Source organism: Phaenicophaeus curvirostris, chromosome 22 (genome assembly GCF_032191515.1).
Source record: "Phaenicophaeus curvirostris isolate KB17595 chromosome 22, BPBGC_Pcur_1.0, whole genome shotgun sequence".
NCBI classification, from domain to species: Eukaryota; Metazoa; Chordata; class Aves; order Cuculiformes; family Cuculidae; genus Phaenicophaeus; species Phaenicophaeus curvirostris.
In genome coordinates this window covers 446,169-460,017 of record NC_091413.1, presented here as the reverse complement: position 1 = coordinate 460,017, position 13,849 = coordinate 446,169, and the positions used below count along the sequence as shown (strand labels likewise).

At 53.4% G+C, this 13,849-nt stretch overlaps 1 protein-coding gene across 6 annotated transcripts in view; it reads left to right on the top strand.

Annotated features, from left to right (window-relative positions):
• The first annotated feature begins 166 nt into the window (after nt 1-166).
• CAMTA1 (calmodulin binding transcription activator 1) overlaps nt 167-13,849 on the top strand; it is a 240,041-nt gene continuing 226,358 nt past the window's right edge. For 4 of the 6 annotated variants that reach the window (XM_069874626.1, XM_069874625.1, XM_069874624.1 and 1 more), the window contains exons 1-2: nt 167-225; nt 3,418-3,511. In XM_069874626.1, the coding sequence (XP_069730727.1) occupies nt 3,445-3,511 (67 nt within the window). In that variant the 5' untranslated portion in view covers nt 167-225; nt 3,418-3,444. Of the gene's footprint in view, nt 226-3,417; nt 3,512-12,833; nt 12,955-13,849 lie in introns of those variants that run through there. The other 2 variants (XM_069874628.1, XM_069874627.1) reach the window with 1 other exon arrangement.

Below are 13,849 nucleotides of genomic sequence, written 5' to 3'. Positions count from 1 at the left end.
TCTGCGGCCTGTGCTGCGGCGCATGCGCAGAGTGTGGCGGCGGCCGCGCGGCCCAGTGCGCACGCGCATCTCATGGGCGCCAAACCCCCTGGCCGCGCGTGCGCAGAGCGTTCCCGCCGGCGGGGCCTCGCGCGCCCCCTCGCGGCCGCGTCCCCGCTCTGGCGCACGCGCACGGCGGACCCCGCCCCGGAGCGCGAGGCGCGGCGGCGGCGGGCGGGATGCGCGGTGAGTGCTCGGCGGGGCGGAACACACCGCGGGCACCGGCGAGTCCCAGCGGCCCCTCCCCCCGCCGCCTCCGGGGCGGCCGGTCCGGTGCCCCCGAGCCCTGTAGGGAGGGGATTCCTCCTGCTCGGGACGCCTTGGAGCCGCTCCCGAGGCTGAGGGGGCTCCGGGACAGCTGGGCGGGGGCCGCTCGCGGGGGCCGTGGGGGCAGGACGGGGGAGCGGGTTAGCCGGGAGGGGGGCGGCTCTGGAACCGGCTGCCCGGAGCAGCGGGGGCTGCCCCATCCCTGGAGGGGGTCAGGGCCAGGCTGGATGGGGCTCGGAGCCCCTGATCCAGTGGGGGGTGTCCCCAGGGCACGGGTGGGACTGGACGGGATGTGAGGTGCCTTCCAACCCAAACCGTTCTGTGATTCTGTGACATCTGATCTGGGACGCGCTCCTCACGTTCCATGGAATCACTAGGTTGGAAAGGACCTCTTGGATCATCGAGTCCGAGTTTGTGCCCTGTTGCCCTCCAAGGCGGGTTAACCACGAGAGGCCGTTTACCCAGGAGTAAAACGGAAAGAAAAGCCCCAAAAGCGCGGGGAGCAAAGTGTTTTTTTATTAGAAGTGCTTCCCGGGCTGCGCTTTAACCCGCGCCTCGTGTGCGGCGTTGGCATTGTCGCTGTGATGAGGTGGCCGGGAGGAAAGGCAAAGGCTGCGTGTCCCCGGTGCCGGGCTGGGGCGCTTTGCGAGCGCTGCTGCCCTCAAACAAGAGCTTCTGCAGGAGCGCTCGGCAGCACCAGCGCAGGCTGGCGAGAGGCTGAAGCTGTGTCTTCCCATTCCAAAGCTCAGCGGATCTGCTCTGGATTTTATCCTCGCGTAGCTTTTGTTTGAAAACAGGCATGTTTTAATGTTTAATGTTGCTTTCTGATCCAGGGGTAGTTAGCGAGGAAGAATCGATCGTGTTACAGAGGTTCCTTCGCGCTCGTAGTGAGATGCAGTGCTTGGAACAAGAGGCCCACAGAGGCTCGTTTTCTGAGAAACCCCACAGAAACGGGTCTGTTTTACAGGGAATCACCTGGCAGCAGGCTTTTCCTGAATGAACCCACCTGCTACACTCATTTTTTTTCTCCACGTGGTTCAGGAGTCGTTGAGTCTGTGCAGAATGCGGAGAAGGCTTGAGTTCTGAGGATGTCAGTTGCCATGGCAATGCTATTTCCCATGGATTTTGGTCCTGTTGTGGTTGTGCTCTCCTTCTAAGGTGCTGTGAGATCTGAGGGGCCCCGGGGCGTGTTAGTGGCAGAGTGACCGGGAAGTCTTCCCCTTCCCAGACTGATCTAACACTTTCCTAAAAGGCCCAGCTGCTCATTGCCAGCGCTGGCCGCTGCTCCGCCTGCGTCACAGATGATGCAGGGGAATTTTCCGGGAAGAGTCCACAGATGTCACATCTTGGCAGGGAAATGTAGGAAGAGAGAATTGTGGCTTTAGGGAGCTAAATATGAACTGTGCTTTCTAAGCATGTAGAGAGAGCTCTTTAAAACCCTAAAATATAACAGAGGAAATGGAACATCTATGGCAAAAAGCAGTTTGGGAGGGAAAAAAAAGGGTGACAAAAAAGAAAAGCGTGTGTTTGTGCTCTATTGACTTGCCAGCTTTTGGTTCAGGGTGCAGCGTTGTCCTTGCCCACATCACCACTCGCACGTCCCTCACGCCAGTTCAGAAGGCATCAAGGTGTAGTGCAGGCTGTGATCCTTGCAAGGAAAGAAGCAAACCCCAGGAATCAGATCCCGGGTTTACCCTGTCTGGATGTCCCTGTCTGGAAAATTGGGTTTGGAGTTAAAGTAGTCTTTTTAAGCCGAGGAAACATCCATGTTTGTTTTTCTCTGGGGTGCTGACTCCTCTACAAGGGGCAGAGGTGTTCCACAATCGATTACCAGAGATTCCTTCCATCTGCTGAGTCTTTCCTCTAGGCTAGCAGGCTGGATGGGAAACTGTCTTCCCTAGTCTGGAGAGAGTGGCCAGGGACTGAGGGGAGCCCTTGTTTAGCAGGTTTTCTTAGTAACTGGAATCATGTAGTCATTGCTGGAGAATTGCCCCCGCACAAAGTGTTTTTGCTAATATTAACTTTAGTTCCATCTCAGCTCAATGGAGGGAAAAACTAGAAAGTGCCATAAATCCAGCCAAGCTTGTCAAAGCTGTCAAATTACCCTCTGACAAAGCTGCTGCCTCCTAATGATTGCAGCCATCAGCCAGAGAGGAGATGCACGCCGGTGGGGCCGTGAGCGCAGCGCCAGGGTTCAACACCGTTAGACTTTTAATGTAGTGTCATCTGGGGGCTCTTTGGCGCCGGTGGAGGGTGACGCACTGAGTGGAGCGAGTTCTTTACCAAAACAATAAGAAACCCAAGGATGCAGACGAGCGCTGCCCCGCTCTTACTGGCCGGATTAATGCTGACTGCTGAATTTTGGTAAAGGTCTTCTCTGGTCCCATTTGTTAGCGTTAGGAGTCCATCGAGATAATGTCTTTTCACGTCTAAAGACGCTATTGATTTTCTGTTCTTGTTGTCCTGAATTGTGCATGGTGTGTCTGTGGAGCTGTGACAATCCTCCATCACTGGCTTTATGGGAAAAGAATGGTTATTGAATCTCTTCCCATAAAATATAATCTCTTTCTCTCTTCCAGAATTCGCCAGCCCCTGTGGGAATTCCTCCTGTTATCTCTTTGAGGAAATTGATTTTTTTGTCTCTGCTTTGTACACTTGTGTTTAGTTTTATTTTTAATTTGGCTCATGTGGTATGAAACGATGACTTCCTTAGCATCAAGCGCGCTTTCTCAGTGTTGTATTGCTGCTTTTTCATATAGATGAACGCTCTCAGGATGTTTTACGATAAAATAAAGATATTTGCTTGGCACAAGTCTCTCTTGTTGTTGCTGGGAGTTTTTTTACCCCGGGTGAGTCACTGCCCTGCTCTCTCTTCCAGGCGGGTCTGGGATGCTGACAGGTTTTCAGCTGTGTGTAGGTAAATCTGGGGTGAGTTTCTAGAGTCGACACTGGCTGGTGGATTTTGGACGAAAGACACCGTAGTGGAGATCACAGGTTGCAGTGCTGTCTGCTTAAGGAGCATTGGGCTTTGAGCAGCGGCACAAATACTGTGTCAGATTTGTCCTTTCATCTGTGTAGCAAATGACTGACTATGGGACTTTTTCCTTTCAGGGAGGAAACGGCAACATGAATTCATAGATGATGAGTAGGATGCCAAAGCCAGAGATGACAGTGCTCTTGAAGAAATGCTGGGTAGAACAAAAAGGTAAAAGGAACAGCTCATTGAGTGCATTTTGGAGCCTGTGGGCCCTCATGAGGCGAACGGCACCCCCCCAAACCCTAGCCCAGTGTTCTGGATTCCCTCTTCCTCCATTTGCATGAGCCCCAGTGACGCTGCTCACTCCTGACCTACTCTGCCTCTGCTAGGTCCTCCCCACCGCCGCATCGTACTTCGAATGTGTCCTTGCATGCACGCGCTCGCAGGCCCAGCCGCCTCATCCCCACTCGCAGCTCACGCTGCCACATTAGCCTAGCGATCATACCAGGTTGTGCTGCCCTGCTTTGTGATGAGAACAAAAAGAGGAATAAGAGATGAACTCGACCAGCTAATCTGCAGCCAGTGCCGTTCTCCCGAGGTGACGGTTCAGTGCAGCCATTGCCTGTGCCATTTCTCATTTAAACCCGGTCGGATACGTGGGGTTAAAGTATTTGAAATGCATTGCAAACAGGTTGCCTCCACGAGGTATAAATTGCTCTCTGCTACTCTGGTGCTTTTGACTGCATTTTGTGTTAATGCTGTTGAGATGCCCAAAGGAATCGCTTCTTCCTGGCTCTTTCATTTGGAGAAATGATCTCTGTAACTGAGGCGCAATAGTCCACTTGGGGACCCGGGGCAGTCGCAGCTGTAATCACGCCTGCTGACAGCCGGGCGGTCGAAGGGCCTTCGTTCCCCTCGGCCAGTGGCAGCAGAAGTGGCTGAAGCTGCTGACGAGCAGCAGGAAAGCCGGCAATAGTAACGTGCTCTCCTTGGGATATTTTCATCCCTGTTTAGGGAGGGATGGCTCGAAACCCCCAAAACTCAAAAGTAAACTCTCTCCTTGCAAACGTGCCAGATTTGTAGTAATGATGCTAGCGTTGCTCCTGCCTCCTGGCTGTCTCTGGCAGCGAGTGTCCAGGACAGAAGGACATTTCTGTGGCAGCAGATCCTGACAGTATGGGAAGCAGGATGAGGTGTGAATGGCTGATACATATAAATAGCAGATCTGTTCTGCTGGAAGTGTCGTCCTCAGAACAACGATCAAGGAGGAATTTGCTATGGTTGGGTGTTGGTGCCGATTGTAATTTTTGTGTGCTTAAACCGTTGCTAATCAAGACACGGTCTGTCATGCAGAGCAGTGCGCAGGGCAGAGTTGAGGCTTTCAGATGTGCTACCACCACAGCCTTTCCTGAAGATCATTAGCGCAGTTTTGACAGAGTCAGAAATTACTTCTTTGGGCTTCGAACTGCTAGGAAATTGTCTGAGAAATCCAGCAATTCCCTATGTGTACCAGGTGTCTGGGAAGGGAGCTGCTGGTCTTCTGTTGGCTTTTGGCACCTCATTCCTTACTGAAGTGTGTTTTCTGCAGCAGCGTAGCTTAAACCAGGCGCTCGGTGCCTTTGGATCCTTTCAGCCAAGTGCGTACAGAGTCCGTCATGGGGACAGCTCTGCATTAGGCATCGCTTTCATCTGTCAGAACCTGTTTTCAGAACATGGAGAGCTTGCCAGAAAGCCAACCGTTTACACTTTGAAGATGAGAAACATATAGGAATTACTTAAGAGATCCCATTTTCCACGGACAGCCCTCTGAGTTTCTTGTTGAGTTGGTGGCTGGAAGCCGGGAACCTGTATTCCCTACTAGCTCTTCTCTCCGAAACCTGCCTCAGCTCACCTCCGGTAGAACAGTTCTCTGAGAAGTCGTCTGTTTCTCCTGCTACATCAGTGAGAATGTTATGTGTGCTCAGTTCTGTGGTTTAATTCTGCCTCTATTTAGTAAAATGCTTTCCCATTGTTGGCACGATATGGAGATGCTGGGTGCTACAGGATGTCCTACAATCCTTTTCTATTTAGGCCATGTGATGTCACAGGGAAGGAACAATGCCAGGTTCAGCTCTTGGTGAAAAAGTAGTAATTTGGGAAATGTAGCCATGTCTGAAATACAGTATAAATATCATTTGAACTGCAGATTGTTTATTTGAAATGGTTGTTGCTTGCGTAAGCTGTCATATAGTTAAAATATACAATGGTATAATTTTTAGTTCATTAACACCAGAGTTGAGAATTCAGGCGTACTTAAAATAGTAAGTAGCAAATTTCTGTGGTTGTCAATCCATATTTTGGGAGATCTGATAGTTCTGTTCGCTCTTTTTCTGTACATGTGTGTGTTAAGGCTGTTGGTATGTTATTTAGCTCTTTATAAACTCGGATGTAAATCTGTTACACTGTTTGAATTTTGAAATTCTTCTCCGTCAATCTGGAAAGCTTTAAGTCTGCTAAAATTGGAGTGCAGTCAGCGCTGGCAAGGAGCTGCGTCCTTACGGCTGCGCTGGTTCCCCAGAGCCAGGACTTGTAGCCGTTCCCTGTTCCTCCTGCTCACTGGTTGGGGCTCTGGAGCCCAGCCAGCGCGGCTCGATGCCGGAGCGCAGCACCCTGTGAGTCCAGTGTCACAGCTGACTGGGGGAACAGAGCACAGGGAGCAGTTTAATTGTATTTGTTGCAGTTTCGACCAGGAGCACTGTCAACATGGTATTTTACTCCTGCTGCCGCTAACCCTGGGCTCAGGGAAGGTGCGTGATGCTATTGCTTTAAGGTGGCGGGTGGCCACTAGCTGTGCTCGGCATTGCCTTGGCCAGATCCGGCACCGCGGCACGTGCTGTCAGCTCAGCAGTGGCTGGAAAGCTCAGATAGGACCAGGTTTGGCGTCAGCATAATCAGTTCTGTGGGCATTGTGCTTCGGATGTTGCCAGCTCCTCGCTGTTTCTTCTTTCTTCCAGCACGTGTTATGTATGTGGCCCCGAGGACAGGCTGTTGCCTGCTAGACCAGCGTGTGGTTTTTTGGTTTCCCTTCAGCCTTGCAGCACTTGGGTTTTCCATTGCAGGGAACACTGGGAAATTTGTATCCTGGTTTGCTCACTGTCCTGCTAAGGCTTTAACTGGCTGAGCTGGTGGGAGTTGGCAGCAGCAGGAGCTGGTGTGCTCTTCGCTGTTTGGGTGACACGGTCTGACAGACAAGGCTCTGGAGCTGGGAAAGGAGTGGGCTGATCCGAGAGTCGCATCCAGTCGTTCCGTGAGCCTCGCCTTACCACTTGATACCAGTTCTCACTCAAAAGCAGGTGGAGCTTTCAAAGCGCCTAATACTATGTTCATGTTTAGCCTATGTCTTGCGAGCGTACAAGAAAGGAAGGTGAATCACTCGCTTGTACACTTTGATCTTAAAGTTCAGTGCTACTCCTTCTCTGTAAATGGTTTGTCAGACAAAATTTCTTAGTCACTGCATTTGAAGATCTCGCCCTCAGTGTCAGAGGCAAGGCAGCTGGAGGAGATGTGGTTAGAATCCCTTCAGCTTGTGAGCGTTTGATTTGGTGTGGAGTATTTCACAGGCCCATCAGTGCGTTTTAATGAGAGCAGAGCCCCTGTCAGTGGCTGCTGCTACATCTGTGGGCACTAGGAGGGCTCTCCACTCGCTGCGTGGGATCAGTGCGGCTAAGGAGGCGTTTGTAGCAGTTCCGTAACTGGGACTTTTGTAGAGGTGTCAGTGCACAGGGAGGAAAATGGTAAAAAGTCCCCATCGTGATCTGGGATGGTTTTCCTTGAATGCCATCACAGCAGCATGACCTTTCTTTTGTGTCTTTTGCGGCTTGCACCATGTAGAAAGTCAAATATGCTACCTGCATGACCCCAAGGTAGAGGCTTGGGGTGAAACTACCTCTGTTTTTGAAATGAAGGAGCTTCAGCAGCACCAAATGAAGTGGGAAATGTTCTGTTTCCAGAATTATGGGGTTAATGTAGGCACTGAGCGTGCCAGGGTGATTGTAGATGTAAGCGCTGATAGAGGGAAGGTCCTGGACTCCCTGTCAGTGTTCAGGTGAGGTTATGCAAGCTTGTGTTTTGGGAGGATTTTGTGCATTGTTTCCATGGCAGAAATAGCCCTTTAGATAAACATTAAATACGGACTGAGGAAAAGAGACTGCATATCCCTGAGCACTGAAAGTGACGCTTCATAAGGACCCTTTTCAATTTACAGTTGGATAAGAAGGGCGATCTAGCAATACTCCGTCCTTGCCTACAATTCTGCGGTTTGACAGGATCGTGTTCCTGGTTCTTGCCTTCATACTGTCCCAGACTGAAATACTTCATATTCAATGCTCTGAGATCTGTAAATAATTGACATGCCTGTCTTAGCAGCTGCAGATCAGCAGCAAATTGTATTATTGGTGAATAATAGTGGTGATGTTCTGTGTTCTTTACTCTTTTACATCTTAATTTTCACTCTGCTACTGAGTGTGGGAACTGATTTACTCTGCTTCAGGAAAAAACTGTTGCTGTTGCAGTCCTTTGGGGGAGGAAGCTTAGGGGAAAGTCAAGAACTTGCAAGTGCAACCCTCTACGTAAAGACTGGTTATTTCTGTGTGTTTTCTGCAGATACCGTGTGTGTATTTTCCTCAGTCCCTGCGACTCTCGTGGGTCATACAGGAACAAATGGGTTTAGTGTTTAGGCAAGGCTTAGGCAAATGTAGCAAGAAAACTCTATAGCTAAAACTAATGAGAAAATATTAAAACAATCATTTTTACTGGTAAGAACTAGGGGATAGCCATGATGGCAGAAGAAAAGGTTTGTGTAGTAAGGCACCAGACAGGCACCCAGGAGAGACCTGGAGCAGCTTGTGTTGCCACGGTCCCCCTGCCAGCAAATCACAATTGTCTCTGGTTTGTGATACTGGAATAACACTCCCACTTGGTTTATCTGTTCATAACTAAAGGTGAGACGAGTCAGGGAAGTTCCTTCTAATTGTGAGTTTATAGCATGGCAGAACCCAGTTGTGGTGGAGTCCTTTAAAGATTTGAGGCGATGATTTCAGCAATAATGCTTTTTAATTGAAAGCAAGGGCAGGGCACTCTTGTTTGTTAATGATGCTTCCATGTTACGCATACACAGAATAAATCGCAGGAGTGAAGTCGTGGTTTGGTAACTCCAGGATGGGTTTTGGGGCAAAGAGCAGAGCCTGATGCTGCTGTCATCAGGAGTTCCTCGGGGTCAGACTGACTCCCTTAAATGTGACTTTGCCTCTGGCTTCCAGGTCCTGAACCTGTGTGGCTTTCAACGCCTCCTGCCTGTTACCATCATCAGTTTCTACTCCTTCGGTTCTCCTTTTGATCTTCCCTCATCACCTTCCATTACTCACTCTTCTGTTTTCAGTGCCTGAGGCTGGCATTTCCATACCTCGGTGACTAAAGTTTGGCTCCTAGATCCGTGTTTATTCAGTTAATATAGACAGCAGTCCAATTTCAGAAGAGTTGAGTATCCTGGGGAAGATACTTGTTTAAAAGCAGAAACAGAAATTTAGGCGCGTACCTTCAGGAATCTGAGACTTAAACACACTTTCCTGTTATTGTTTGCTTCCGCTGTCGCTGGAGATGTGATATCGAACTCACCTGAAAATCGCGCTGTCCTGAGCCTGTTGAGGGGAAAATAAGAAGTATGGACAACAACCTTTTCCTCCAGTGACACTGGTTACTGTCTGGCTCTCTGTGCGTGCTGTTGGTGGCGCTCAGAGAGCTGGCGCTCCCCACTTTGAGCAGCGTGTCTTGGCCAGTGCTGACCTGGGAGCTGTTCGCCCACTGCCGGGACAGAGCCAGTTGTGGACCACTGCTCTGCACGAGAGCTCTGTCGCTGCTTTGTAGGATTCAGACTTTCTTCCTGCTCTGTAGGCATGAAGGGCAGTGTTGCAGGGGAGAGGGGTTAGGATGTGGGGGCAGGATGCTCCCAGAGGGCAGCAGCCAGGCTGTACAGCTCGTTATGGGATAGTGACTGCTTTAAAAAATTGAATTAAAAAGAGATCCTTCCATGTACCTCAACGCTGACTGCTCTGAAACAGTGACTGAAGCTACGTGGGTGACAATCATATTGCCTCCTTAAACTAAATAACTCGATTGTCTTATTAGAACAGAGAGCAGAGAGAGATGTCCTGAATACGCTGTAGGAAATTGTCTTTACTATATCTAGCCCAGCATTTATGAGCATTGTATATATTATTTGATTTTGCCAGAATTACATAAACTGGGGGAGGGGGGATTGTTAATGTAAGTTGACTACCAGAGTAAATCACAGCCTAATTATTCTCTCTTTCTGGCTAAAATTAGAATTTGATATAACGGTCAATAGACGTTTTCTTTAATTTTTGAGACATAATTTCTAACAGCTAATCCAAATGAATTGGAGAAAGTTGCTGCAGAATTGAAAAAATAAATTATCTGAATTTTATGGTGACTTACTGGTAAATCCCCTTAGTTGGGAGCTTTAATTTACCTCATATTTCAGTTTGTTCTCCTCTAACTGGCTTAGGGGTGTATATTAGAGCAAAAGCATCATTATTTTCTCTAGTGCCACCAGGGTGCTTGGAGCACAAGCAGTGCCCCACAGAGACAGGGCCTGTTTCCTTAGGGAAAGCAGAGATCGAGGGGTGCAGGGGAGGAGTGTCGGGCTTGTGGCAGCGGCAGCGTGCTGCATGGCGTGGCCTGGCCGGCGCTCTGCCCTGGCTGCAGCAGTGCTGGGGACTGGCACCCACCTGAAACGTGTGTTTATGGATATTGACCTGGTTTTGATGAGCTGGGGAATGCAATTCCCCTTCACAAATGTGGGGACATACTGGGAGGTAGCCATGGATTTGTACATGGTCACCGACTTGGCTGAGCCTTGAGTTCACTTCTAGAAGAAACTGCTGTTGTGTAAGTGGAGAGTGGAAAGGGCAAACCCGTGGCATTGCTGTCACTGGGGGGGTGGGGGTTTAGGCATCTCTGTTCACACTTTTATTTTTGTAAAAACGCTTGGTCTTTCTGGGTTCTGAATCAGGAGGTAACTTTGTACAAACAACTGAAAAGAAATGGGGTTCCACCATTGCTATTTGAGCCATTAAAACTGTCTGAATTGTTTTGCTTTTTGATGCTTGCCATAGCAACGGTGGGCGTGTCGTTTGCTGAGCATCCATAATGGGATATTTGGAAATACTCTGTTCAGCTTTCCCTCTGCATACAACTAAGTGTGCCAAATCCTCCGTTAACCCAGTTGACCAGGCCAGACCCACTGCTGCCATGGAATGTCCAGGAAGGGTTTTTTAAAGAACTTTGTCTTTCTCCTCCCGCTTAACAAACCCCAAACACTGATCATCAGAAGAGCGGCACCTTTTATCGGAGCGCCGTTAAAATTATTCATGATTCCAACTTTAAAAACTCCCGGCACATCCACTTCTGTGCCACTTATCAGCTGGAGGTAGCTCTGTTTATGCCCCTAGAAAGGTAAGACCGCAGCGGTTTGTCCTCTACCCTACATGAAGAGACTCCTCAGCAGAGATTAGGCCTTGGATTTTTAAACAGCGGGGAGCTGGAAACTTGAAAGATACCAGCACACTCCAATTCAAATGGCTCCTTTCTTATCATTTTATTGCACAAGGAATTAAATGGAAATATTTGGGACTTTGCTGGCATGTTTAATGAAAAATCCATGTTCAAATGGCATTAATATCACATAGATCACACTGCTGCAATAACCTATATGCTACTGTTAAAATTATGTGTGATTCGGGTGTATAAGAGTCAGTTTATCAGGGTTTTCTTCTCCTGCTTCCATTGAGGCAGAGAATGTGTTCATTAGTGGCATGCAGCAGAGTTCACACAGTGCTTCAGTAGCCCCTTAAAGATGCCTTCTTCGTCCTCGTCCACACAATTCCCATTGTCCTTACGGACCAAGAAGGATCTAGAAAGCCAGGCTATGCTCCCAACGCCACTTCACAGATCAGATCACGCGCCACTGCCGAGCTGGCGAGGGATGTGTTAGCTCTGGGACGGAGCCACGTCCACCTGTTCCGTGGAAGTTCCCCCTTCCCCAGCCCACGGCGGCTGGCGTCCTCCGCAACCTTATCAGAGCTCACGGACCTCGTTACTCTGATGAGCCACAGAAGCTCATAAGGAACTCCCTGAGCTTCGAAGAGGAGGGAGAGATGGACACACGTGCACGTGTAGCTGCTTTTGCATTTCATTATGTTCCCGAGTGATCTCAAGGTCTGACCCCCTGCGGAGCACCTTATGGTTACCCCTTCTCGAGAGCAAGAGGGGCAATGAAGCGGCGCAGGCTGTGACCACAATAGATGTTTGTGCTCATCTCCCCAGCAGTAACGAAAGGCTGTTCATGGCAAGAGTTGCCATCTCCATACCTGGGAGCAGCCTGGGTTCCTGCTTGCCTTTCAGCCACAAGCACCGGTGTCTGCAAAGCCAAATCCAAGCAGTGCTCTGACATCGTTGTGTTTGGTAGCAGAGAGAATCTTTGTCACCCGGAGGAGATGCGTGACCTCCACCATTTCTCATCTCCTTTTCACGACCCAGTCTTGCCCCAATACCCAAGAGGAGGCTCGAGCTCCACCTGGGCACCGTCCTGACGGTGACCTTGTCGCGGAGACTGGCCGGGAGGTAAGCGGGTTTGGAGGAGACAGGCAGCTGGGATCCGTGTGCCGGGCGCGGGCCCGTTTCTTGCTGGAGAAGAGCGAGCTGGCAGGTCTGTCTGCAGGGGAGACGCCGGCACCTGCTGCTCCCGCGGGCGAGTCCCGTGGGCTCGCGCTCTGCCTCCCGGCGCGGTGTCACCTCCACACCTGACACTCAACCCGGAGCCCGACCCGGCGCTGCGGCTGCAGACGGGCCCGGTCTCGCCGGTGCCGGCGGCCCGCAGCCTCTTGGAAGAACCGCCGAGGAGAGACACGTGTTCCCTGGAGCTCGTCGAGACGGCGATAGCGCCCGGCCGGCGGGGCGCCTGTTCCCGGCGGATCGCGAGCAGCCGAAGGGCAGGACTCTCCCGCCGACCCCGGCTCGGGGCAGGACGGAGCCGCCTGACCGGCGGGGACGCGTCACGCTCCAGGAGATCCGCGGCCGCCCGGAACGGGGGAATCGTCCTTCCTTCGGCCCAGGAGAGGCCGATCGCGCGGGACGGCCGGTGCCGGCGGCCCCGCGGGAAGGCCCCGCTTCCCGGTCGCGCGGTTTGTCTGGGGTCACGGGGCGCGGGGGCCGCCGGGGCGGCCGCCGGGGGCGCCGCGCGTCACGGCCCGGGCCGCTGCCCCCGCCCCCCCCCCCCCCCCCCCCCCCCCGGGGCCGCCATTGGCCGCCGGGGCCGCCGCTCGCGCGCCTCCGCGCCCCCATTGGCCGCCGCGGCCGCCGCCGGGCGCGCGCTCCGCCCCCGCGCGCCCCGCCCCGCGCGCGCGCCCGCCCCCCGCGCGCCGCCATTGGCCGCGGCGGCTGCCAGCGCGGCGGCTCCGCCAATGGGCGCGCGGGGGTGGGGGGGCGGCGCGGGGCGGCCGGGCCGGCGGCGGCGGCGGCGGGAGGAGGCGGCGCGCGCCCGGGTCCCGGCGGCGAGGAGGCGGAGGAGGATGTGGCGCGCGGCGGGGAAATGGCTGCCGAAAACAAGCCGGAAGGTGAGCGCGCCGCGGGGCCGCTCCCGGGCCCCGCTCGCCCCGCCGCCGCCGGGCCGCGCCGCGCCGGGCCGGGCCGAGGGAGGGGGGGGGGGGTGGTTCGCCGGGCAGGCCGCGTGGCGCGGGGGCCGGGGCCCGCCTCCCGCCGCCGCCCGGGCCCGCTGGGCTGGGGGGGGGGATGAGGCGGGGCGGGCACCGGGGCCGCCGCCGCCCGGGTCCGGCCGCGCCGCGGGGCCAGGCCGCGCCGCCCCCCCACCCCCCCCCAGGCGGCACGTGCCGAGCGGGCGCGGGGCCTGGCGGGGCGGGGAGGGGGCGCCGCCAACTCCGGGGCGAAGTTGCGGGGCGCCCGCGAGGGGGAGGCGCCCGCCGACCCGCCAGTGCGGGCCCGGGCCCCGCTCCGCCCGCCGTGCAGGCCGGGGCTCCCAGGGGCGGCGGGTTCGAGCGGCAGGGGTGGTTACCGGCGCTGAAGGCTTCGTCTTTTGTTAACCTCTCTGCTCCCAAATTCCTTGGTTCTGTCCTTCCTGGAAAACGCCGAGCTTCGCTCCTTTCTCCTTTGGGTCGAAGGCAGCGATGGACTCCACCGGAGCGGGAAAATGCCGCCTGGGTCGCAGGGCGTGAGTGAGAAGAGAACCGGCGGCCGAGTGAAGTTGGCAGCTGCGGTCGTGAGGTTCCGGTTCTTTAGCGGATGGAAGCGCTGGCTCCAGGGCGCACATGGCCTCGCTTCTCTTTCTGGGCCTCCTGTGCCGACGCACAATGATGTTTTTTCTCAGTAAAGCACGTGTTTCGGTAGATCCGTTCCTGTGAGGCCACAGCCTTACAGAGCCCTGCGGATCGGTGCTCCTTGACTCGAAAGCTGGTTTGGTCCTTACGCTTGCTATTTAATGCAACTTCCACCATG